The 25737-nt window shown below is 56.1% G+C and overlaps 1 protein-coding gene across 7 annotated transcripts in view; it reads left to right on the top strand.

The window, feature by feature from the left end:
• PTPRN2 (protein tyrosine phosphatase receptor type N2) overlaps nucleotides 1–25737 on the top strand; it is an 801801-nt gene that overhangs the window by 713840 nt on the left and 62224 nt on the right. For 6 of the 7 annotated variants that reach the window (XM_023250823.2, XM_023250821.2, XM_045053088.1 and 3 more), the window contains one exon: nucleotides 4720–4914. The exons of the other annotated variant lie outside the window; for it this stretch is intronic. In XM_023250823.2, the coding sequence (XP_023106591.2) occupies nucleotides 4720–4914 (195 nt within the window). The remainder of the gene's footprint in view (nucleotides 1–4719; nucleotides 4915–25737) is intronic. 7 annotated transcript variants of the gene reach the window in all.

Raw genomic sequence — 25737 nt, 5'->3', positions numbered from 1 at the left:
GTGTAGATGAGACTTTCAGATGAACAGTGTCCCCCAGAGGCCAGTCTGGGGAGGGCGTGGGGGCCAGACGGCTGTGCTGAGAGCTTGCTGTGTGCACCGCGTGGGGTCCTGGGCCTGGCCCCGGCCACATCATGTGAGTCAGGTCACAGTCTGCATCTTGTCTCTTAAAGAGAAGCTCAGTTGTCCTTAGGAAATTTTGGTTTTAAAGTAACAATAAGGAGGGGCTCCTGGGTGACTTAGTCAGTTGAGCGTCCAACTCGATCTCGGCTCAGGTCACGATCTCCCGGTTCATGGGATCGAGCCCCGCATCAGGCTCCGTGCCGACAGCGCAGAGCCTGCTTGGGATTCTCGCTCTCCCTCTCTCTCTCTGCCTCTCCTCCACCCTTTCTCTCTCTCCCTCTCTCTCTCTCTCTCTGTCTCTCAAAAATAAAACTTGAAAAAATAAAAATATTATAAAATAAGGTAAGAGTAGAGTCTGGTCAGAATACAGCATTTCTATCATTAATTTTCAAGCCATAATCAACCTAAAGCACTAATTAGAAGGGCTCACGGTGAGTCCCCCAGAGAGTTCTCCCGTGGGCAGAGAAGCCTCCCTGGGGGCATCCGGAGCTTCCTGGAACCGCATGGAGCTGACCTGGCAGCAGGGGGAGAGGGGGACACGGTCTGCACCCGTGAGGGCTCACAGTCGGGGTTCCAGAACAGCCTGGCCTGTGTCCCCTCCTGGTGGGCGTGTCCATCCGACCCAACGTTTCAAACAGACGGGCACCGTGGGGGGCGCCAGTGGCTGGGGCTCGCCCCTCGCAGTCCACGGACCACGTGCGGCACGCCGTCCCAGGGCCCTCGCCGGGTGTGTGCCCACCCTCTGTTACCGTGACGCACACGCGGCAGCCCCGCGACGGGGGGAAGGGGGGGTCAGGTCAGCATGCGGTGCTCTCCCGGGTCTCACGGTAGGAAGATGCGGCGGGAGAAGGTTAGTGGTTTGCCAAGGTCACAGGAGTGGCACAGGGAGCGTCGACCCCTGGTGGCTGCTTCCTTCCCAGGGCAGAGCTCGGACCCCAGCCCGGCAGAAGCCACCACGCAAACCCCGGGGATGCGTCTGGAACAGCCGGCCCCTGGGTGGGTCCCGTGAGAACCTCAGTCACGACGCCCGCGTCTCAGCAACGATGGGCTTGCGGGGCGGTGTGACGAGAGGTGAAGGAGAGGTGAAGGTGGCCGCAGGTGAACAGCGGCTCCCCTCGGGGCCTCGGCCTCTGACTGGCGTTTCTGCCCGCACAGACCGCCCAGCCTTGCACCGCTTGCTTCCGAGGCAGAACGCTGGTGGCGGCGGGCACGTCGAAGGTTCGAGATGCGCGTACCTGCAGAACGCCACTGGAGAGCTTCGGGCCGGGGCCATCTTTCCGATTTTTCCCCTCTGTCCTGCCGGGGGCTCTGTCCGCTTGGAAGCGTTAGCCCCTCTGGGCCTGCGCTTTCCCTCACGAGGCCCGGCGAAAGGTGCCCTCAGATCTGGAGCATCTCACCCGGGAGGCCCCTGCCCGGCGGCGCCCGTTCCCCAAAACACCCAACGGCTCTGGGCTGGACCATGGGCACGGGGAGGTCAGGGCCCGGCCGGTCGTCCTCAACGGTCATTCCCGGCATCTAGGAACGGTACGTGTGGACCGCCAGATGCTGGATAAATACTAATAGCTAATAATGTGCCAGGCCGTGCTGAAGGCTGGTTCTGAGCATGAGACCTTGTTGAGTCCCCACAAGAGCCATGAGGTTGGTTTCACAGGTGAGGAAACTGGGACACGGGGAGGCTCGGCGGTTTGCCTGAGGTCACACAGCCAGTGAGTGCCGAGGCGAGGACGGGAAGTAGGCATTGTCGCTCAGGTGCTGTGAACGGGGGAGCGATTTCTTGGAGCCCGAGGAGAAGAATCACGGGTCAACACACGTTACAGCCCGGGTCTCCATGCCTCTGGAGAAGCCGTTTCCTGGGCCCCGGACTCCAGGTGGAATCCCTCCCGAGACAGCGCCGAACGCCCGGCTGTTTGCGTCCCAAGGGCGAACTCTCCTGGTGTCTGTCCCACCCTGGCTGGGGGCGCAAGGGGAGCACAGCTGCCTGCGGCCGCCCGTCATCCCAGGTCAGGGTCAGACGGGCCCCCACGGAGTGGAGGCCTCAAGGCCCTCGGGTGTGCGGTGGCTTCAAACCCAAGAACCCACTTCCTACGTGACCCTCCCCTCCCCTCCTCACCTCTCGCCCCTCTCCTCCCACCGGAGGCGCGTGGTCTTAGCGGCTGGCTCGGTTCATCATACAGAAACTGGACAGCGGTCAGTTCAAAATCAAAGTCCCATCTGAGCAGGCGGCCTGTGTCTTTACCTGTATCTACAGAATGTGATGGGAGCAGCCTGGGCCCCCGGCACTCCCCCGCCAACCCGGCAGTGGGCCCCCCAGGTGGTGCCCCCCCCCAGGTCCAGCCAGAGCCGCTCCCTCGCTCTTGGGGTGACCACTGTCCAACCAAGGTGCCCGGAGGGCAGATGTGCACTGCCCTGGGACGCAGGCTGGGACCACCTCTTCTTGGAGCCTTCCCTCTGCCTGTGAGAATCGCGTTGTTTTCAAGAAAGACCTACAAGGAGCGCCAGCACTGAGTAGCGCGGCAGCGAGCTGGGCCCAGGTCGCAGCCCCCAGCGGCCCCCCCGGAGCCTCCAGCCAGCCGCTGAGTCGCCTGCCAAGAGAGGAGGTCTCACCGGCGATCTGCTGCCTCTTCCGACTCCAAAATTCTGCGGTTTCTTTAGAAATGTCTTTGAACTCGCTGGGCCCTTGGGACTGTTCATTTCTGTGGCACTGACATCTGCACCACCTGCTGAGGAATGACCAAAGACTTTCTCCGGGGGCCACCGCACGGGCCTCTCACGGTCACAAGATGAGTACTTCCGTTTTTAAAGTGGAAACGCTCGAGCCGGAGGCCTCGCGTGATGTGCCCGCCCGCCCGAGATTGCGCGGTCTCCCTCGAGCAGAGAGAGAGAGTGGTCGTCCCCGATCCCCGCACAGTCCTGGGGGGTCACCTAGCTGCTGTGACGTTTGTCTCTTAGCGACCAAACCGCAGCCATCGCGAGCCTTCCTCCCCAGGGGCGCTCCTTCCCGGAGGAATGTTTGGCGCCCTCCTGGCCTGCGGTGGCGTGGCCTTGAGGTTCGGTCGGACGTACTGCTTATTCTTGCAGGCGAACTTCACCCACGGGAAAGAAGGGGTTACTGACACCATCTACCTTATTAAAATTACCCGTTGTGTCTGGGGCTTGTTTGTTTTCAAGATTGTGAGAAAACCTGGCTGGGTTTTTAAACAGACTCATCGTGTAAAAACCACGTGTGGGCAGACGCAGGGGACGCACAGTGGCTCCCCTGCCATCCTCTGCCGTCCTCACAGTGGCCTCGTACCTGACGTTACCCCCGCTCCTCGGGACCCCCACAGCCCTGCTCCCCGAGACCCACGGCTCTGGCGGGCAGAGGGCTCGTGCGGTGTGGCCCGTGGGGCTCCCCTCAGCGCACCTGTCCCAGCGGCGCGGCCACCCAGCTCCAGGCCCACGTGCCGTGCCTCCCCCGGGGAGCTGAGCCCAGAGAGGTCTCTTCTCTACGGTGGCGGCGGCCTTCTGAAGCTCTCTAACACTGAGGAAGATGGCAGCCACGTGGAAGGTTCAGGAAAACGTGTGAGCGTTCTGTGGGCATCAGCCACTGCCCTGGTGCGTGGGGCTGGTAGGGACGGCTGGGCACCAGCTCCAGGAAGGGAGGAGCACGTGGGAGCCCTGCCGCTCCCCGGCGTCTTGTCCCGTGAACGTGTGTTTAATTCCCCTCTTGGGCTCAGATTCCCTTACAGTCTCGATATCATTTTATTTTGATGGCTCAAGTGACAGTGATATTTTCAGGGAGCGAAGGATGGAATTCGTGAGATCATGACGCCAGAGCCCTTGCACGGTTATTGTGCTAGTGAGAAGTGGGGGGCGTCCCGGCCGACTGTCCAATGACAGCCAGCAGCTAGTGAGCGACTCCACCAGGTGCCCCCGTCTCTGAGCGCCGTGTCCGCCCTGCGTGGCGACGGCGAGGACCCTGCGATGGCCAGACAGAAGCTCCGTTTGGCCGTTGTCCCGAGATTTTCCTTTAGATCTGGAAACTTTGTCTTTGGGGGTCTGGTCAAGGAAGCAAACCCTTTTCCATGAACCGCGTACTTCCCTTTTCGTATGTGATTTCGTTTATTATCTCCTGTGGGGGCTCTTAACCGTTTGGGCATCGTTTGGGGAAAAACGGGAAGAACCACACAGAGGCGGTTCCCCCCAACGCCTGACCATGGTACCAAGCTTAGAGCACAGCGCACACTCTTCTCTGCCTCTGTGACCCATCTTCTGAAGAGGAAAGAAAGATGCCTGGCTCAGCCTGCACGTGGCATGGTTCTGCGGGTGGTCCAGTGTCGCCGCAGGGCTCGGTCCAGTGGCCCTTTTGCCTGAATCTGTGTGTGTATCTGTGTCTTGTGGGCACGTGTACCCACCTATATGTGTGTATCTGTCTGTGTACATGTCTGCGTATTGAGTATTTATGTGTCTGTGCGTGTGTGGCCGGGTGTGCGCATCCGTGTGTGTGATCTGTGTGTGCGTGTGCATGGCTGCAGGGGAGAGCCCCACGAGCCCCTCGGCTCTCGGGCCGGGCAGGGCTCAGGGGGGAGGCCACACTAACCTGCCCTCACCGTCCCCCAGGAGCTGTGCCGGCAGCGCATGGCCACGCGCACGTCGGAGCGCCCGGAGGGCCCGCACACGACCCGCATCAACAGCGTCTCGTCCCAGTTCAGCGACGGGCCGATGCCCAGCCCTTCCGCCCGGAGCAGCACGTCATCCTGGTCGGAGGAGCCGGTGCAGCCCCACATGGACATCTCCACCGGCCACATGGTCCTGGTAAGGCCCGCCGTCCGTGCTGTCGGGAAGGGCCGTGCCCACGTCCACCAGGAGGGGAGCGAGTGGGGGCGGGGAGGGCGGGGCTTACGACGCCCCCGCGTCCCATCCGTCACACACCCGGCCGCTTCAGAACCGTCAGCAACAAACCTGACCGTGTCGGGCAGCTGGCCAGCCGGAGACGAAGACCCAGGATGTCCGGGCTGTGCTGACCCAGTCCTCCTCGTTTAAGGCAGGATGAGGATGTGCGGATGCCGGGGTCTTCCCAGTCTTCTGCCTAGACCGCGTGGCCCCCACACACCTACTCAGGATTCCATCCTGCTTGTCTTGCTTTCAGTGGGTGCCTACTGTGTGCACTGCTGTCGTCCAGACCAGCGTCTGGCTTGGGTAGACAAATGTCCCTCCCCTCCTGCTTCTGATTAAAAGTGCCTGGGGGCAGAGGTGGGGGCTCAGAGCCCAGCTCTTTCGTAAGAAGAGACCCTGGAGACCCTGGAGCGGAAGCCCCCACCGTGGGACCCTCCCTCCTGTGTGTCGGGGGACGAATCTGTCCCTGTCCTGTCTCTTCCCAAACCGAGTGTCGTCCTCGAGGCCCGTGCGCGGAGAGGCTGTGTCTGAGTCTAAGAGAACTGTTCCTGATTCAGCCCCTCTTACGTAATGGCTTTCTTCTGAAGGTGGGACACCGCCTCCTATTTCCTGCTTGTAGAGCTGACGCGCTAAGCCGCTAGCCATTGTTCTCCTCCCGGATTCGGATTCGGGCTATGAGAAGCAGAGCCCTGTGCGGCGGCCGACACACCCCCAGATCAGGGCAGTGGTTTTCATGGTCTGGTCTATGTCCCCAGTGTCAGCGTGGGACGGGCCCCGAAAGTTGTGTCGGCTGTCTTTAAAAACTTAATTTTGCGGAAAGTTTCCTTGTCTGTTCATCGACAATATAGGCTGGTGAGACCCCCAGAAAGCCGGCAGCTTGGTCCGCTCCGGCTGCCACAACAAAATACCGCAAACTGGGGGCCATAACAGCAGAAATGTGTCTCCCAGAATCCTGGGGGTTGGACGTCCAAGATCAAGGAACTGCAGTTGGGTAACTGGGGAGGTCCCTTCCCCTTCCTGACCAGAACCTTCTTCCACGACGACCCGCCTCCTGGGAGGGGCTCCGGTAGCCAGCCCACCCCTCCCACATCCCCGCTCCTGGTTCCTGCCCAGCCTTTCCTCCCACGTCCTGACCCTTGGGGGAAACACGGTCTGTGCTCAGTCCACCTGCTTGTGCATGGGGCTCTCAGCACTTGCTGCCTCATGCAGGAGTCCTGACTGTCCTTTGACCCGGCTTGACACGTGGGTTCAGGCCCTGTGTCGTCCTTCCTTCCGCCTTGACCCAGCTTGACACGTGGGTTCAGGCCCTGTGTCATCGTTCCTCCCCCCACACACACACTTATCTTCATCCCAAGCACTTCCCCTGTGCAGAGCCCAGAGGCCTGGGGCCATTGGCATAAGTGAACCACTTAGCATTTTTACAAAACTTCTCACTCAAAGCAGATAAAATGATTCCTCTTTTAGGCGCTGAAACCGTAGTCCGTTCCCATAGGGAATGGGGAAGGCCATGGAGCACACTCTGGCTGGACCAGAGTCATGGCCAACAGTAACTGGAGCTCCATTATTGGTTCACAAATGGCCCTCCCCCTCCCAAGCACAACCTGTAGAAACCTGCGTGTGTCAGAACCTCAGGAAGGCGCTGGAACGCCTGACCTTCTAACTCATTAAGCCTACAAGAAAGATAATTCTGCGGTGATCAGTCAACTCGACCCTCCGTAAGGAAACTTCAGTGTTTATCAGACAGCTACACGATGATCTTCCTGAACTACACGCGAAGGATTCAAAGACCATCAGATAAATTATGCAGGGTCCAGGCAAATCCCAGGCGCCAACCGTTCGGATATTCCGCCGCTCCCCGCACCTCGGGCAGTTGTGACATTCTGCCTTACGGGTAGAATGGAATCCACAGCAGGGCTGTTTACGTTTGCACAAGGTGGGAGCAAGGAGCACCCCACAAGGTAGGAAGAGCCAAGTTATCTGGAGAGCATACTCGTCACTACAACCTGCGGCCAGTGTGCAAAATCGGAACGTTTTCTTCAGCAAAGGATGGGACGCACGTTCGAAGGCATAAGTGCCACGGGAAGTTAAGCCAAATGTCGATCCTCGCGTCAGAGCACCTTCAGGAGCAGCGGACCTGGGGGCGGGGCTCGCCTGGGGGCGGGGCCCACTGAGGGCGGGGCCCACGTGAGGGCCGGGCTCTCCTGGGAAGCAAGTCGGCCTAGGGTGAGGCTGGCCTGGGGGACGCAGGCTCAGCTGGGGAAGGAGTCCCCTCTTGGTCTCCTGGTCACTTTCTGCTGTAGCATCCAGGGCTGCCTGTGCAAGGCGCTGTGATCTCCTGCCTGGAAGCCATGGGAAGAGAACTCTAGAAATAAACACTCCACCCAATGAGCTGGTCTTCCTGCTCAGACCAGGGGCATCAGAACTGCCCTGCTGGGGCACCGAAGGGTCGGCTCAAGAAAGGGGTCCTGGGAGGCCGGTCTGTGGACCCCAGGCTTCGTGGCGCCGAGGGAGGCGGTGCTGGGTCTGGGTCCCACAAGCTTGAGCCAGTCAGGGCGCGGTGATATTCGTGATATTCGCAGAAGGAAGGGGCATCCGGGAGGAGGGAGACAGGAAGGGAGGAGCCTGGCTGGCTTCTGAGTGTCTGCAGGGGAGCAGGGCGGTGTGCCCTCAGGGCTACATGCAGGGCTCTGAAAAACAAGTGACCCGGGAAGTCAGGGAACTACTGTAAACATCACCCTGTCTTGAAGTGTCTTGAACGTGTGAGGAGAGACAGGGGAGACGCTGTGAGGGAAGGCATCGCCTTTGAACTTAGCTGTTAAAAAGGACCCTTTCCATCTCACATTTGCTCTCGGACGCAGGAGCATGGCTGCGCAGTAGGTGCCAAGAACAGGTCACTGTCCCCGGAGTCCCCAGGACACAGGTGCCTCCGTGAAGCAGGTGTAACAGAGGACGCACGCACGCGAGAGTGTGCAAGGAGCGGCCAGGACGCGTCTACCCCAGCCTCAGTGCCCTTTTGCACAGGCTGGAAAGCTGGGGACTGGTGCACAGGGAGCGGGGACACGGAGGGAAAGTTGGCTTGGTGCTGTCCCCATCACGACCAAAGGAATAGAAAACCGAATTCAGGAAAACGGTGCTGGATGGTCTCTTAAAAATACATCTCCGCCCACGTTGAAGGTGAATCTGCAGTGTGATTTCCTTCGCCCTCGGAGTACGAGGCAGGAATGGGCATCACTGAACATTCACGCAGCAGCCGCTGCTCAGACCCCGTGAGGGGGGAGCCGACGTCAGCCCCGTTTCCCAGGTGAGGGCGACGAGACCGAGTGCTGGGAAGAGTGCACAAAAATGCACGTCCCAACACGGGGAGGGGAGGGACTGCAGGCTTCCTGCCAGGGAGGAAGGAGGAGCAACCTGCTGTAGGTTTGGTGGCTGCAGAAGGGCGTGTGCGCAGGGGAGAGGGGGGAGGTGCGCAGGGGAGAGGGGAGATGTGTGCACAGGGGAGAAGGGACACGTGTGCACAGGAGAGAGGGGAGATGTGTGCACAGGGGAGAAGGGAGATGTGCTCAGGGGAGAGGAGAGATGTGTGCACAGGGGAGACGAGAGATGTGTGTGCAGGGAGAGGGGAGATGTGCGCAGGGGAGAGGGGAGATGTGCACAGGGGAGAGGGGTGATGTGTGCGCAGGGGAGAAGGGACACGTGTGCACAGGGGAGAGGGGAGATGTGTGCACAGGGGAGAAGGGACACGTGTGCGCAGGGGAGAGGGGACACGTGTGCACAGGGGAGAGGGGAGATGTGTGCACAGGGGAGAAGGGAGATGTGCTCAGGGGAGAGGGGAGATGTGCACAGGGGAGGGGGGGAGGTGCGCAGGGGAGAGGGGAGATGTGTGTGCAGGGGAGAGGGGAGATGTGTGCACAGGGGAGGGGGGAGGTGCGCAGGGGACAGGGGGGAAGTGCACAGGGGAGACGGGAGATGTGTGCACAGGGGAGGGGGAGGTGGGCAGGGGAGAGGGGAGATGTGTGCACGGGGTAGAGGGGAGGTGGGCAGGGGAGAGGGGAGATGTGTGCGCAGGAGAGAGGGGGGAGGTGTGCACAGGGGAGGGGGGAGGGGGGCAGGGGAGAGGGGAGATGTGTGCATAGGGGAGGGGGGAGGTGTGCAGGGGAGAGGTGAGATGTGTGCACAGGGGAGGGGGGAGGGGGGCAGGGGAGAGGGGAGATGTGTGCATGGGGGAGGGGGGAGGTGCGCAGGGGAGAGGGGAGATGTGTGTACAGGGGAGAAGGGACGTGTGCGCAGGGGAGAGGGGAGATGTGCGCAGGGGAGAAGGGACACGTGCGCAGGGGAGAGGTGGGAGGTGGGTGCCCCCCGCATCTCCCGCCGCACCCAGCACTCCACCTGCACCACCCCCTGTATGCCTGCATCCACTCCGGACTCCCCTCTGACCCGCTGCCTCCCACCAGCCAAGGGTGTCGCGAGTCCCCTGCCTACCGGGGACGTGCGCATGGGGAGCCGGCGGGATGGAGCAGGGCCTCGGGCACCTTCATCTGGAGAACCGGCACCCGCCGGTCTTCCTAAAAGGACCTGGTTCTGTGGCTCCTGGCGGCCCTCCTCCCATGGCCTGCGGCTCGGTGGCCACTGTCCTCACGGTGACGGTGGCCGGCCCCTCCCCTGGAGCCACCACTCGTACAGTCCCGTAGTTTTCCGTGACTCGATGTCCAGCAGTTTCTCTGTTTTATCCTGCTGAGGGTAGCGGGCAGCTTTCGCACGCGAATGTTCCAAGCACACAGCCCGCGTGAAAGGAATCGTAGGCTCAATTTCTGCAAGACCCTGGGTCACCCAGGATGCCTCCCGCTTATCTCGAGAGATGTTGGCAGACTTCCTGCCAAAACGTCTGACCGATGGACCGTCCCACCAACCATGATGCACACGGTGCCTGTGTCCCCGGACGCCCCCGGCCTTGGGCACTGGCCGGCCTTCATCTTTCCCACTGCTGCATGGGAAGGCTGCTCAAAAGCGGCTTTAATTTCCACTTCTCTTGTTGTGCGTGAGATATGGCAACCTTTCCTACGTCTGGGAGCTACGCGCCCTTCCTTCCAGAAGTGTCCCTCGAGGGCTGCCACCGCCCGCCGCATAGACGTGCCGCACGTTTTCATGGTACGAACCACAGACACCAGCGAGAGTTCACCGGACTCGACCTCGTGGTGACACCGCGTCACCCTCGTCCCTCCTCTGTGCACCGATGAGGCCCTCCGAGAGAGAGGCACACTGATAACGCCCGATGTGGATACGTTTCAGTGAGAACAGAAAAGAACCGTCTGAAAAGTCACACTGAGCTACCGAGTGGGCAGGCTCGATGCCTCAGGACGGTGTTTCCCGTGCGTAAGAATCGCGGGCCAGTGCTGTGAGCCGGCCAGGGGGCGTCCTGTGTGGTGACATCAGTAAGAGGAGCCTGAAGGGGCACAAGGGCCTGGCTGCCGTGGGGTCTTTGGGCCTCAAGGGGTCAGCAACACACTGGCACCGGCACATAGTCCCCGAGGCTGGGAGTCGGAGATCACGGTGTGGGCGGGGCTGGCTGCCCCCCGGGGCCTCCGTCCCCACGCGTGGACGTCGTCTTCTCCCGTGTCCTCACCGGCCGTGCCTCTGTGTGTCTGTGTCCTCACCCCCTCTTCTTATCAGGACACTAGTCACACCAGATCGGGGCCCTCCCGCCGACCTCGCTTTACCTTAATCGCCGCATTAAGGCCTCATTTCCAAATACGGCTGCGTCCTGAGTCAGGGGGTTGGGGCTTCTGCACAGGAATGTGGGGGGCGCAGTGAGCCCATGACAAGGGCTGGTGCCTGAACTACCCCGTGTCCTGCAGCTTGAAGCAATGACAGGCCCCTGTCTCTCCTGTCGCGTCCTCCGTGCACCGTGGGGACTGAGCGAGTGGTAATACTGTCGCACCCCCACCCCCACCGGCCCCAGCACTGGCCCGGGACCTGAGGGAGAGACTCGCAAACCGTTCACGTCTCCACCGGCTTCCAGGCACGGCTCTGCTCCCCTGTCTGAGCCTCACCCTCCTGCCCGTCCCCGTCACTGTGAGAGGAGGCAGGTCCCCAAGAGGCTCCCTGGGAAGGGAGGTGGCCAGGGAGTGTTCATGCATTTACACACAGCACATGACAGTTCTTACATCAGGCCTGACCGGTTTCTACCCAAGAACTGGCCCTGGGGACAGGTGCTCAGCATGGGAGGGACAGGTCATGACCACCCACTCTGTGGAAGGGTCTCACAGGGTGGGGCATGACTCAGCCAGGTGTTCAGGGTGCTGGGCCCCCAGGGCCAAGTGCTCTGTGTCAGAGAGATCACCTGTGTCTCCTCCCAAGGTTCCCTCACTGCTGGAGTGGGGGGAACAGGGCTCCATGTCTGCATGGCTGAAACAGTGCTTGCCCCCCACCCCATGGCCAGCTCCTGAGGTGCCCAGAGGCTCCTTCGGCAGCTGGGACACTGGCCACTCTCAGTAGCTTGGTTTTGACACAAGACAGGGACTGTCACTTCTGTTGTTCAGTCTTTATTGTGGGGAGTGGGTTATTTATTGTACTTTTGATGGGGGGGGTGTGATTTGCCTTGTTATTTTTAAAAATCTGCTTTACTGTTTAAAATGCTAGGATGATGCTAGAACGTTTTCCCAGCTTGTTAGGATTTCTTGTCATGAGTAAATTGGGTAAAACATCGTGAGTAAAGTCAGGTGTCCAATTATATTTGTTGAATTAAATAATCAAATGCTAAATTTGATAATTAGTAAGTCTGTGAGGCGAAGAAATTAAAACTGATACCCAAAGTAGGGTGTGGAACGTGTTTATTCATGTATATGTTCACGGGAAATATTTCCTGAGTGTGCAGTGACCTCCTCGGTCTTCCCCCAGATCAACCTGGCAGGAAAAGCCACAAGAAGATATGTGTCCTTCTGGCCCCTTCGGTTGCCCGTAGACCTTCCAGGTGTGCAGACAGGGTCAGGGGAGTGGAAAGGCGGCAGGAGTCCTGCAGGCCCAGGATGGAGTAATAGGGTTGTCATGTACAAATCAGTGTGCAAAATTAACAATATATAAGAAGGAGTTTTTGAAATTGCGCGAAACCCATGGTTCCACAAATAAGCCGCACATGGGCGAGCATTCACTGACTTTTGCCCACCTGTGTATCCTCAGCATCTAGCCCAGCTCTCACGTACACCAGGCCGTGAATTAAATTGTCCGAATGCCCAAGAGAAGCAGATGGTACGTGTCTCGCCCCTGAGAAGTTTACCACCTATCTGAAGCGGAGAAAGGGGTTAATATCTAGGAAACACTGGGCGTGGCCAAATGCCAAATCGTGCTCTTTCGCCAGAAGTCTTTTCATCCTTCATGAAGGTGTGGGGTGGCGGGGGAGACTGAGGAGGGGCGCTGGCCCCGAGGGGTTCCGGGCGCCGTCTTGGTCAAGGAGGGAGCAGCGCTCTGGGGTGGGCGGGAGACAGAGTGGGCAAGGGGACCCCTTGTCAGAGTCCCCGAATCAGTGCCCAGGCCTGGAGCCAGCAGTGGGTGACAGAGGAGGCTAGCACACACACACGGGCCACACACCGCATGCGGGTTTGTGCTTGATCCTTATGCAACCGCTACCGTTTCTTGAACAGGAAAAGCGATGGCCATGTATTCGCTTCTTCTCTTCCTTGTGTCCGCTCGCCGGAAGGTGAGAGAACATGTGGGCCAGAGAGCCGGGGACCGACAGGGTCAAGACCAGTGTTCTCTGATGTGTTTGCCTGAAAGTGATTTTAATTAGCTCTCACACTTGCATAATAGATTAGCCAACGGTCAAATTCTAGTTAATTTTTTCTCATTACTTTAAAAATGCTGTTTTCTTTGACACCACCACAGCTGTTGAGAAGGCTGTTTGCAACTGACCCAATGGCCGTTCCTTTGGGGTTCACTCTACTTTCTTCCTGAACCCTACACCTTTGTTGTTCCGGGATCTCCCTGGGCCCTGTCTGGGTGCAGACCTATTTTATTCTTATTTTGCTCTGGCTTTACTGTGTGCCTACATTGGACAGTCCCGATCTTACATCAGTTCTCAGAAATGACCAGCCATTCACAATTTACACGTGACCATCTGTGTTCTCTCCTCTGGTGGGAGCACATAGGGTGTCCCGTGGCCTCCCGTCTCTTCCACATTTCCTCTCGTTGTCCCTCCGTCCTGCCCCCCAGGCGACTTCCTCAGGTCTGTTATCCGATTTGCAGTCTTTCTCTTCCACAGTGTCTAATCGACATGTGACCCATCCACTGCATTAATAATTACAAGGAGTATATTTTTCATTTGTACTTGTTCTATTTATTCTTTTTTGAATCTGTTCTTACACTGTCGATCCTCACTGCAATATCTTCAGTCATTATAAATGCATTATTTGATTGTTTCTTTTTTCTGTAAATTTTGTTTAATGTTTATTTCTGAGACAGAGAGAGACAGACCATGAGTGGGGGAGGGGCAGAAAGAGAAGGGGACACAGAATCTGAAGCAGGCTCCAGGCTCTGAGCTGTCAGCACAGAGCCCGACGCGGGGCTCAAACTCACAGACCGCAAGATCATGACCCGAGCCGAAGCTGGACGCTCAACCGACTGAGCCACCCAGCTGCCCCTTGGTTGTTTCTATCTAATGCTTCTATCATCCAGGTTCTTATGAATCTGATTGGGCTCTTTGATGTGTTTGCTGACTTGCTTATGAGGGTTTCTTGTCTGGTGGGTTCTGTAATTTCTATCTCTCATAATTTTGTATAGCCGCGCTGGGGGTGTTTAACTCGAGAGAGATTCTGAGGTCCCTTGGCCAGACACTCTGGACTACCGTTAAACCAGGACCATCTTTTTATCAATTCCTTACCTGGAGATTTTCAGACCACCCACATACTGTAACTTCCAGCCTCAGTCCTAGATGAGGCCTGTGGTCCAAACGCCTTCCCATTCTGAATCCAGGTGGGAACAGATACGCTTCGTTGTGGCATGAGCAGGCCCTTCCCCTGGGAATGGGGTCTTCTGGGGTTCCTGGGGGTGGGGGGGCTCCCACATCCACCTCCTTCCCTCCTGCCCGGCAGGGTTTCCCCAAGACCCCAAACAGACAGAAAAACCCAAGACCCTGGGTTTTAGGTCCAGGAAATCGCCTGTCCTGCTCTCCCTCAAGGTCATGAGCTTCCCACTTGACCTGCTCTTCATTCTGGATGTCCGAGGGTTTCCCTTAACCTTGTGAAAGGCTGACTCTGCCGTCTATCCAACATTTCTGCACGTCTCGTAGGGGAGGCTCTTCGGGTCAACTCACCCTTCATGTCTCCGGGGCCAGAAGACTTAATGCGGCTTAAACGAAGGGCACACAGAGCGAATGGCGCACTGCCATTTGACTTCACGTCACCTCGACAATCGCACCTGAGAACGAGCTTTATGTCCTGGTAATAAGGAAAGTCATCTAAAGGTGGCGACCTGGTGTCAAAAGAAGCCAGGCAGTGCCCTCACGCAGGCCGGTTCCCCCACTTTCCTGTCTGCTGGCAAAGGGGTGACCTCGCTCCAGAAACGCTTGCACGCCCGTCTGTGGGTGCGCGCTGCAGGGAGCCCCGGCCGGCGGGTGGGGCGGACAGCCCGGTGGACCCTGCTTGCTGACGGCTGGTGGCCGCGGAGGAGTCCCAGGTGGCACGCGTGTGGCGGCGGCGATGAAGGCGGCTGGTGGCCGCGGAGGAGTCCCGGGTGGCACGCGTGTGGCGGCGGCGATGAAGGCGGCTGGTGGCAGGGGTGGCTCCGGGCTCCCTGGCTGTGCTGCGCGGGGACAGAGAGCAGGCGGGTGACAGCCGACAGCACACTCCCTTCCCCCGTCAGACCCCGAGAGCCTGGGGGCGTATAAGGCAGGCAGTCCCCACACGATCGGCAGTTGAGCTGGAAAAAGATGAAAAGTATAGTTGATAGTCTTATCTCTAGCTTTTCACGCTAAAAGGGGAAGGTAATTTCTGGAAGATGGGCTCACTTCTCTTCTCTACTTGGAGCTCCTCCTTTCAGAGGCACCGAGAAAAGAATGCTTGCCAGCCAAGTGCTGGCCACGGAGGCTGAGGCCCGAGCCCCCGCTTCCGTCCACGTCCACAGGGTGGGGGAGCGCCGGGGACTCGGGCCTCATCCCCCCACGAGCGAAGGGAAGTGTTGTGTTTCCTGCCCCCCCCCCCCCCGTTTATTGCTCACAGCAGGTAGCCTGTTGCTTTAGGAAATTAAAAACCAAACGGCTCTGGTGTCCGTGAGCACTTCAGAATTTCTGCAGGTGTTTTCTCGTAAATGCTGAGAACCCAGCACCTCCCATCTGGATACGGAGAGAACGTTCCGTCTGTGAGGCTCTCCAGGGTGCCCTCCACTGACTCACTGGAATTCTTCATTCTCCCTCAGCACCCCATCAGACAGTCGTCAAGTCCTAAGGAGAACAAAGTCCTTCTTAGGGGAGGCCCACTGCTCCGGGGCGGGGCTGTCTGGGCTGCTGGGAGACAGGGTCCCTCCTTCTCCCCTCCTGGGGCCTCCCCTCTGCAGCCGCTCTTGTCCACTCCCAGCGAAAACGAAAACGGCCCCCTCGGGCACTCTCATGTCAGGTGGGGGAGGGTAGCGGTGTTGGGTCTTGGAGGAGAGAGTCTGCTCCTGTGACCAGGACTTGGAATTGGCCATTTGGATTGATCATCCCTTTGGGGAGGGGGGGGACGGCCACCCAGACACGTGCATCTGCTGGCACGCGGCAGGGAAAAACAGCTCTTCAGAAACCGCTTTGGAAGCACTTTGAGGAGCCAGCCTGAGCCACGGAACGCCGGTGGAGACACAACCCACGAGCCACCCTGATTTCTCCACGACACCGCGTCCGCCGGGTGTCACCCGTCAGCTCCCCACAGTGCCAGAGGGGACAGCGGATGTTGCTGATTTGAGACAGCCTGTGTTCCTGCTGGAACTTGTGAACAGGAGGCCTTTTCAGGGTTTGGTTTTCTTAGGCCTGCATTTCCATGACTCGTTTTCCCTCTCGTAGCCCTGACTTTCCCATCAGCGCTTTGGAATCCAAGGTCGCTTTCCAGACGAATTTTGTGCATTGATGGGATTCCTGAATAACTTCCGGCTTAAAGTATTTTTCGTCTGTCAAAGGGACACGGTTGCGGCTGAAATCAAATTCTTACCTTCCCATTTAATAAAGACCGTGTATTGATTTATATGGATAGAAACTTGTAAAACTATTTGCAGACACATTCTTTCCTCTTGTTCGGGTAATTTTTGAGAAATAAACAGAGATGTAGCTTTATCAGACAGCTTCTTTTTCCAGTTAGACTATTCGGATTCCTATTCCACATCAAAGGCTCAGGGACATCAACTTGCTTCATAGAAGGTAACCCCGGTTTCCTGCGCTAAACCGTAGTCAAACTTTGATTTTACAGATGGAATGATTTACTTATTGCCAAACACGGAGGCTCCAGGCCGGTAAGGCGAGAGCGAGGGGACCCGTCGGGGGCTTTCGTTCCCGTGCGCGTCCTCCTGACTTTCCATCTTTCGGAAAGGCGATGTCCCGTTGATGAAAGTCAGACGCCTTAGGAGTAAGTGCTTGCTTAGAAGACAGCTCTTTCGAGAGTTTCAAGTGCCACGGGCAGACATTTTATTTAAACGTTTAGAAGGCGGAAATTAGTAGAAATAGGTTAAAATGGAATGGCGTCTTTCTTTAGACTTGTGTTAATTGAAGAAGCTACAGACCAGCGGACCGATGTTTTAAATCGCCGCATCGTCGGGTGTGGGGCTGGGGGAGGGGGTTGTTGCTGTTACCGTCTGTAGACCAGAATTACAGAAGGAAGGGAAACACACAAAAGATATTTGGTAAAGGCAGGTGGTCTGGATGAATAATGTGCCTTTCATTAACATAGTTCCCTTATTAACTGTATAATTAATTGTACATAGCCCAGGGAAGCTGTGAAAATTGCATTTTGAGATGTATCAAAGCAGACTTACGCCCCAGACTTCCATGCAATTCACCATTAATGAAGCCAGAGATGGAACCCTCAAATCTATAATTATTACTTACTCTTTGAATGACAAGCAAAGGATTTTATCAGCAGAGTTTTAAATGAAAGGGGATTAGCAGCTAATGTTGAAATTGTTAATCTTCCGTATGAAAATAATTTTGAAGAAAATGTTTTAGTGGAAGGAGAGGTCTGAGGAAAGCATTTGCCGTTAAAATCGCCATTTTCTGCTACTCCGTATGAATTTGTCCCCGTTGACAGCAGGGTGCAAATATTTTTGAAAGCGAATGAATATTTTATAGGATCCAGAGGTGCTCATGCATTCCAGGAATGGATTACGCAATATTCCCAAATATCCCGGCAGAGGTGAGGGAGTCCGAAAGCCAGCCAGAGACAAGAGCCAATGCTGGAAAAATTAAAGTCTAGGAGCATATTCTAAAAGAAATGGAAATTTGTTTAGCAGTGTAGAGCTGTGCCTTCCCCCCCTGCTGGGTGCCCCTTTGATTTAAGATCACGAACAGTAAATATTGTTAGAGAAAACTGTTAAATGAAGCACTGGTGCCCGTTTGTCCCAAAAGATCTCATTGGAGACGCTGCGTGGCTGCAACACCGTAAATTCGCTGGTCCCCCCCCACCCCCCACCCCCCCCACCCCACCCCCGCGCGGGGCTCTGAGCTAGAGACCGTGGAGCTGTCGCACATTCTCAAGACGGGATTCATACGACAAATATTTATTGACCACCAAGGCTGTGCCAGGCTCCACGCCAGACAGTGGAGAGACTGTAAGGGGTAAAAATAATTGGCCTATTGGGAGTTCCTAAAATGTATCTTACATTTATTTCGTTGTCCTGATTTTTCCCGCTGACTTGATGGCGGGACTAAAACACTAAGTTTATAGCGCCATCTGGTTAGAACTCATGTCGCTATGAACAGGAGAAAGCCAACGTTCAGGCTTCTAGACGCTCTGGAAGGTTGGTGTGGGAGGGACGGTCCCTCCTAGGGCCTGCGGCAAATCCCACATATGTTCTGGGCTGAAGGTCGTTCTAGAGCCCTGCGCTGGCTGGTGGACAGGCGGGACTCGGGCTCTGTTGTGTTTCTTTGGAAGTTCCGAGCTGCCCCCCTCCGCCCCGTGCGGTACAGACGTGTTCTCTTAAAAATTCTTGTTTGCTCAAACCTGATGTCTTCTTGCTTTCATTCTTTGAAATATAAAAAAATGTACTTTAATGCACCGGTCCTATCGCTCCGCTCCAGATTGTGAATGTCTCATGGAATTTTTTGTGGCATCTGGGAACCAGCTCATGATTGTAGCAGTAATTTAATAGCTGGAGCCCGGGTGGTCTGAAGGAGGCAGCACGGTATTTCCAACCTACCAGGGCATAATTTGCTCACTAGGGTGACGGCTGGTGATCACGGGCTCCTAACATAGCTGCGCTCGTGTTCGTGGGTGCGCACACGCTCGAATACCTTTGTCTGCGTTTTAGAATGGCCTCGTTTGCATATACAGATATCGAAGGGTTCCAGGTTAGTTTAGTTGTTCGGCTGATTTTACATTTTAAATTTTGGGTGAAGCTATTGGCCGTTAATTTTCCGTGGTGCTTTGGGCAGACTTCAGTGAGATTTTGTCCTGCAAAGACGAAAACCAAGCAGTGCTATCAAATATCTGAACGTTTTGTCCACGCAGCCAGAGCGCGAAGGTTGTTGGAAATATCAGGAATGTTGATGGACTTTTTCGGATTTTACCTAGACTTTTGCCTTTGGGTAAAGTAAGGCTATGACCTCGTTGCTCAGACCAACACAGCGGGACCTTTCTCCGCTGTGGTCGTATGACAAAGGGCTGAACGAATTCCAGAATATTTTACAAAGTGAAGGGTTGCAGAAATGTAGGAGTGTGAGGACGAACAGGTTGGATGATCAGATGAGCAGATTAAATCCTCTCATTTGCTCTGTTAGTGAATCTCGGCAGCTCCGCCTCCAGAATACAGGACGCGTCTGCCCGTTTCTCTGTGCCCTCTGCCGCCGCTGTTGTCCCCGAACGTCGGCCCCTGTAATCTCCAGTGCAGACGGCCCATCTTGTGCACTCGGTCCCCGCCTGTAGTGAGAGCGACGTTTTAAACCCATCTTTACCGTCACGCACCTCCTTTGCCTAAAACGCGCCGGTGGCTTCCCACGGCTCTTACCGCAGACCTCAGGCTCGCCCACGGCCACCTGGCGCCCTCGGGATCCAGCCCCGGGCACCACCCCACCTCACTGCCTTTGCTCTGGCCGCCCTGGGCTTCTCTCTGTCCCTGGACCCTGCCGGACCCCTTCCCACCCTGGGCCCTCACCCTGGCTGTTCTGTCTCCCTGTATTACCCCTCGATTTTTGTATGATGAGCCCTTCCCAGCTTGCGGGATGCACTTGGGAACCAGTTTTTCAGAGGGGCCTCCCTTCCGGGGGGTCTGGACCCCTGCCTCCCGCCTCACAGCACTTTTCATGTCTGTGTTCTTTTTTTTTCCCTAAAGTATTTGAATGTTTACATGCTGCAGGCACATTCTAGGTGCTTTACAACTGCTACTCCTCAATGATCCATGAAGTATGTGTCCTGTGTTCTTACTGCTTTCCACTTATCTGAAGTTTCCTTTCTAGTGATGTTTGTTTATTTGGATGTGGCCCGTGCTCCAGCAGAAGAAACCAGCCCCGTGAGGACAGACTCTTTGCTGGGTCAGAGCACACAAATGCCCCGGCTGGTCTGATATGCTGGTAACAACGTCAGTGATGAGTGAATACGTCGCTGCACGGCCAACACAGGGGCAGGGCTCTGAAGTAGGCGTGCAGGTGTGGCCTCCCTCCCCCACGATTAGAGGAGAAATCCAGCTTTCACTCATGACTTCTCTGCCCTAAATTTAAACACTAACGGCTGTACACGTATAGAAAAGATGCTGTAATTCTCTCAATTATTTTCCATCGCTTGTAAGGTTTCATCTTTCTGCCTTAACCTGTGCTCACATAACCTTGATCTTTAAGATGTTAAATAAGGTGATAAGATTCATAAAACCGTTTGCTTAAGCTCGCTGAGCTGCCTGAGGAATGACCGCCTGAAACGCAGAGCCGCCGCACGCGGCTCCCGTCTTTGTCCCCCCGCAAAGACCGCGTCTGGGGCCCCACGCGCACACCCGAGCACCAGGTCGGGCTAGACGACGCCCCGCAGAAAACAAACCGCCTCCCCTCCTCCTGTTTAGTCAGAGGTAAGGAGGACAGGACTGCTTACTTCTCCCAGTTGATGAATTAGAACCTTTCTGGGACAGAATGTGTTCATCATCGACACTTTCCATCCAAGTTTTCGTCGTAAGTCTTCATAAAATTGCGACTTTCTTCTTCTGCAAATCTGTCAGGTAAAGGGTAGCGGAAGCCACGGACTTATTTGACGAGCCTGTGTCTCCAGCGCCCGCACAGGTGTCTCAGCGTGCCCCCGTCTCTGTCCAGCACCCGCTAAAGATGACCCTGCGGCCGTGTTAGTTATTTCCCGATTCCGGGAAACGCCCTGCAGGCTTCCGTCCCTGTTCAAGACCTCTCTTTCGTCCGTATGGTTTCTTGCGATTCTGGACTTTGTGCTAGATGCAGAATACCAAGACCAAAACCATGGTAAAATTATAGTGATGCCCCCCATTGGTTAAGTGCTACGTCATCAAGACTTAACTGGTGTTTGTGTCCCCTCGCCGGTCCCTGCGCCTTGCTGTCCCTCTGCCCCTCCAGAAGCACGTCGGTCGGGGTGGAGGGGGCTTCCCGGAAGTTCTTGGAAAAACATGATGTTTTCTTGAGAGCTTTTGTTTGTCTTTCTAGTTCTTGCATTTTTGTGTTTCATTTTTCGATTACGAAAGGGTTTTAAATGACACAGGGAATTCCGTGTCACAGCCTCAAAACCAGCACGCTTGCTTTTCTGTCCCTTCCGGGCTGCATCTGTCACTGTGTTGACTCCCCTCTGTGCCTGAACGGAGTGTAAGCTGGGACTTCCTCTGATGAAGGCTCCATTTGGCGGTATTTGAGGGTTTCTCCACCACGTTAACGAGCACATTTCTACCACCGCAGGCTGCCGGGTCGCGGGGGGCAGGGCATTTCTGGGTCACGTGCGGACAGCCCTGAGAAGTTTCCAGGGGCCCCTGGGCTGGTCCTCAGAGCTTTTGGGGGAAGACTTTGGGGGCAACGACGCTGGCTCACACTTGTGGGGAAACCGCTTCTGCTGCCCACGCAAAGCCCCTGCAGGCCGGGCTGCCCAGGGCGAGCGACATGTGGAATGTTCCCTCCTCAAACGGATTTCCGTGGAGGCGATTTTTTAACTGTCAAAAAAGGAGGAGAACCGCGTGGCCCTTCGTTCATTCCTCGTGCAGGCTTGCTCAGGCTTTTCATGCACACGCCCCAAACCGTGTTTGCTTTTCCCCAGGAAGCTGCACACTGACAGCACAGGCTTCGAGCCCTTTCTGGGTCTGCAGGCGGGGCTGTTTTTAAGGACAACGTGCGTGTCTCCGCTGTGCGTTTAGAGGGGCACGGTACGAGCGTTAGCCTGCCGTGAGACCAGCCGTCCCAGAGCGGTTGCGTGGGCCGGGGTGGGGGGGGCTGCCCGGGTGCGGGGCCGCACCGTGTGCTCCTGTTGTGTGCGTCTGCTGGCAGTGGGGATACAGCCGTGGGGCTCGGGAGTCCGGCTCCCAGCACCTCTTGTCTACGCTGAGAAATGACAAAACTGTCCTCGGATCGTTTAGCCAGATCTGTCCTGGAGCTGTAACTATTCCGGATTTCTGATTTTGAACTTCGAATATCTTAACATGCCCGCTGCACGGTAAATTACGTGCAAGCGTGTCGGGCGCGGCGCTCTGCAGAGACAGGCGCACAGCCCCTCCTGATGAAGCCGTGGCCGTGGCCGTGGCCGTGCGAGCCGAGCGGCACCCCTGACCCCATCGAGCCTCTGCCTTCATTTTTCGTACTTTGTGCTTGGAATTCAAGCATTCAACAGAAACATTCCCTCCACTGCGTTAATGAGATGTTTATTTTCAAAGAGAGAATAGGTCCCCATTTCCCCAAAAGGCAGCTGAAACAGCTTTCTCCTGGCTTTTAAAGGCTGTTCTCTCCCAGCCGACCTCACGACACCAGCCACAGGCCCGTCACGGGGACGGGCAGCGGGCGTGCGCTCTCGCGGAAGGCTTGATGGTCACGTCGGTCAAGTAACGTGGCGAGAGGCGCCAGGGTAAAGAAAGGAGTGGAAACAAAGCTTCACGCACAGAAACTGGGCCTTTCCAAACCCCAGCCTTCCTTCATACGCCTCAGCCGCAGCGGGAGGACGTTTGCTCCTGGGGTAAAACGAAGTTTCGCCGGGGCGCTTTCTACTCGGTTCATATCGTACCGCAAAGCGGTGGAGGTCTCCAGACACCTGTGAGGACGCCGCGACGTTAACGGCGCCCGTAGACGGTGACTGAGGGGGCATCATGCTGAGTGTCTCGCTGACTGGTCCATGGTCCCGATCCATCTGAGTGTTAGCATTTGGCACTGGGGGTTCGTCTGCACTGCTCGCTTTGATACTAATGCAGCCGCCCGCACCGCTGGTAAGAGCGTGAAGGAACACGCGGTGTCTCGGACGCTTCACCGAGCTGAACTCGCGGTCCCCCCAGGCTCTAGCCGGCCCCTCTACGTGGATTTGGCGGGGCGCTTGCGGCAGCTGGGACCCAGGAGGCACCGGACGAGCCAACCGCGGGGACCCCAGCTCTGCGGCCCGGGTCCACACGGCCCTGGACGAGTCCGCACGCTCCATCGTCCCGGCGTCGGGAGGCAGGCGGCAACACTTCCTGCCGGCATCGAAGGGTGGACGTTGGCCTGTTGAATGTGGTGAAACAGTAGTTGTAAGAAGTGGGACTGTCTCCCTGGTGATCCTGGAAACTGCCCTTGATGTTGACACTAAACCAAAGCCCTGAAACCTCTCCGGTCATGGCTCGGGCCGAGGGCGCCGAGCCAGCAGCACCGCAGGCTGTGACCTTCCTCTCCCCGCGCTGGAAAACATCTTTCTAAGTAGTCGCCGGATGTCTCACCTTCTCTGCGCTGGCCTTTTCCAGTGATTCCTCTTGTCAAGACTGGCCATCAAACTTCTCGCTCCCTACGCAGGAGTCAACGGAAGGCAGCCAGTAGAGGGGAAGGGGCTGGGTTCTGGGACCATCCCTGATTTCATGGCAGCCTGAGCACGTGTCGGTTCTATCCACACGACGCAGAAGCCGAGTGCTTTCGGAAGACCACCGACCCCTGTGAAAGGACACAACTTGGAAACCACGAACCACGTGTTTGACGGTGCTTCCTCTTAGTCGTGTCTCTGGTGGCATTTGTGACGGTGTCACTACACTCGCTTGCAGCAACGGTGTGTCCCCAGTAAAGGTGCCGCCGCGACCGCCCCTTGAATTCTGCATCCAAGCTGCGGTCAGTGGCTGGTATTGGTGGAGATGTACCGTGTCATGGCTGATCAGGTAATGGCAGTGTCCCCAGAACTGCGGTACAGCCACGGAATCTGGAAGGGAATTAAAGAGATTCCCTCTTTCTCTAATTTTTTGTGATGTTTGTTTGTTTTTGAGAAAGAGAGGGATACAGTGGGAGCAGGGGAGGGGCAGAGAGAGAGAGGGAGACACGGAATCCCAAGCAGGTTCCAGGCTCCGAGCTGTCAGCACAGAGCCCGACGCGGGGCTCAAAGCCACGAACTTGAGATCATGACCTGAGCCGAAGCCAGACATTCAACCAACCGAGCCACCCAGGCACCCGCAAGAGATTCCCTCTTTTTCTAGTGAAAAGCTGATACCCACCATGATCACCATCCTTTCTGCCTGTTCACACTTTATAATTCACAAAGTGTATGTCACATACTGACCCAGTCAACCCTCAGAACCACCTTCAGAAATACGTACTGTGATTCCCAGTTTACGTAGTAGTGAATTAAAGGTGGGTGAGGTTGGGTGGTTTGCCCAGAAGTACAACCAAGAAGCAGCTACGTGAGGACCAATCCTTGTTGTTTATTACATTGTTAAGAAGTCTTTCAAAATCAAGTCCGGTGCCTGTTCCATTTTACTGCCTCCCAGTTCAGCAAAAGCTCCTCCAGGCTTTCCTAAAGGCTTTGTGGATGGTAGCCAAAATCATCTCCTGAAGACACGAAGTGCTCTTGTGGTTATTAGCAAAACCCCATTATGTTGCAGAGCATCCCAGATGATCTATATTTCTAGAAATCACTTTCCTGAGCTCGGGGCGTTGACAATTCGATGAGAAAACACTGCAGAAAATATTTAAGCTATCTTGACAAACTGTGGACATGTCTCCAAGCAGTAACATTTTTGTCCCAGAGGTTTGGGATTCCGTGTAAAGTTACCCCATTAAATGTGGAGGCCAGTTTGTCTGACACAGGGAACTGTTTGAAAAGTCCTCTGATGGCACACAGTCCTTGTGACCCAGAAAGTGTTTGTAATCTTCCTACCCGTGGTCTAATAGTGTGAGCGAGAAAAAAGAAGGTGTAAGGTGGGGAGCTGGGCTCGCAAGAGGAAGATTAAACAGGAGAACCTCTGATGGGGTGAGTGTCTCACAAAATAGGGCTTATGAAAGCTGGGGTCCTTCTCACCTCGCAAAAAACTCAAAGGAAATGCTGGGCCACCGTCACCTGGTGCCATGTGGCCCGAGGCCGGTGTCAGCCAGCGTGTGCCGGTTATAACTCGGGAAATCACCTTCTGGAACCTGCGGGCCTTTTCCCACAAGCGGTGGGATCTGGGAACTATCCTTTCCGCGAGCACATTAAGCCTGGATCCCAGGAAAATAGCAGAATTCAAGAAGGTTCAGAGAGCTCCCCACTCAGGTCTCACCTAAAATCAGCTGCAATAAAATCCCGATGGAGGTCAAGAATATGGAAATGCGATGCCGAGTTCTTCCGGCCAAGAACCCTTTCAGAACCTCTCCCTCCGTCACCCACAAATACTAAGGGTGCGGTGAACAGCTCGGAAAGATCAAAGACCTGCTTCCCAACATTCCTGGCGAACCACAGGAGCCATCAAAATTCACGTATCTAAGCTCTTCAAATTGAACCAACTAACACCGAGCCCTGGCTCTTCAGACTGCCCGTCGTGGGGGACCCCACCCGCACGTGCCTGGCTCCCGTCTAGTGCCATTAACGAGTGCTCTGTGTATCCCAGGGCTTCTTTCTCAAAGCTTCGATTCGGAGGTACTCACGAGGGCCAGGAACGGGGGCTGCGTAAAGTGATGCGCGTGAGACGGGTCCCTGACCGGCAGCTGCTCGCGGCTGGGACGGCAGGTTCTAGAGACACCCCCGTCACACCGGTGATGGCGCTGTTGTATCCCGAGCACAGGAGTTCTCACACGATGACAAAGAAGGACTCGGGGAGATGATACAGGGTCTGGACTCAGAAGGAAGAGGAGGGGCTCGGGGAGAAGAGCTTTCTCAACCGTTGCTGTGTCTCCAGGCTCCTAAGGCTGCCATTACATTGCAGTGGCCACCATGCCTACTGGGTATGGATCATAGACATGCTGCTTGGGTAACCCAGAAAGGAAGAAGGCGGTGAGGAAACATATAATGAACCATTCCAAAGCCCTTATGTTACCTTTAAGAGCAATTCTCCCAACTTCCAGAAGACTCTAATGCTTTTTTTTTTTTTTTTGGATGCTGTCATTGACGTAAAATGTTTATTTGTAACACAAATTACTTCTAGAAATTTCCAGGTTATGAGCAATCATCCAGCAAATATTGACTG

This window comes from Felis catus, chromosome A2 (assembly GCF_018350175.1).
Source record: "Felis catus isolate Fca126 chromosome A2, F.catus_Fca126_mat1.0, whole genome shotgun sequence".
NCBI classification, from domain to species: domain Eukaryota; kingdom Metazoa; phylum Chordata; class Mammalia; order Carnivora; family Felidae; genus Felis; species Felis catus.
The sequence above is the reverse complement of the archived record's forward strand: the minus strand, read 5'-3'. Positions and strand labels throughout refer to the sequence as shown.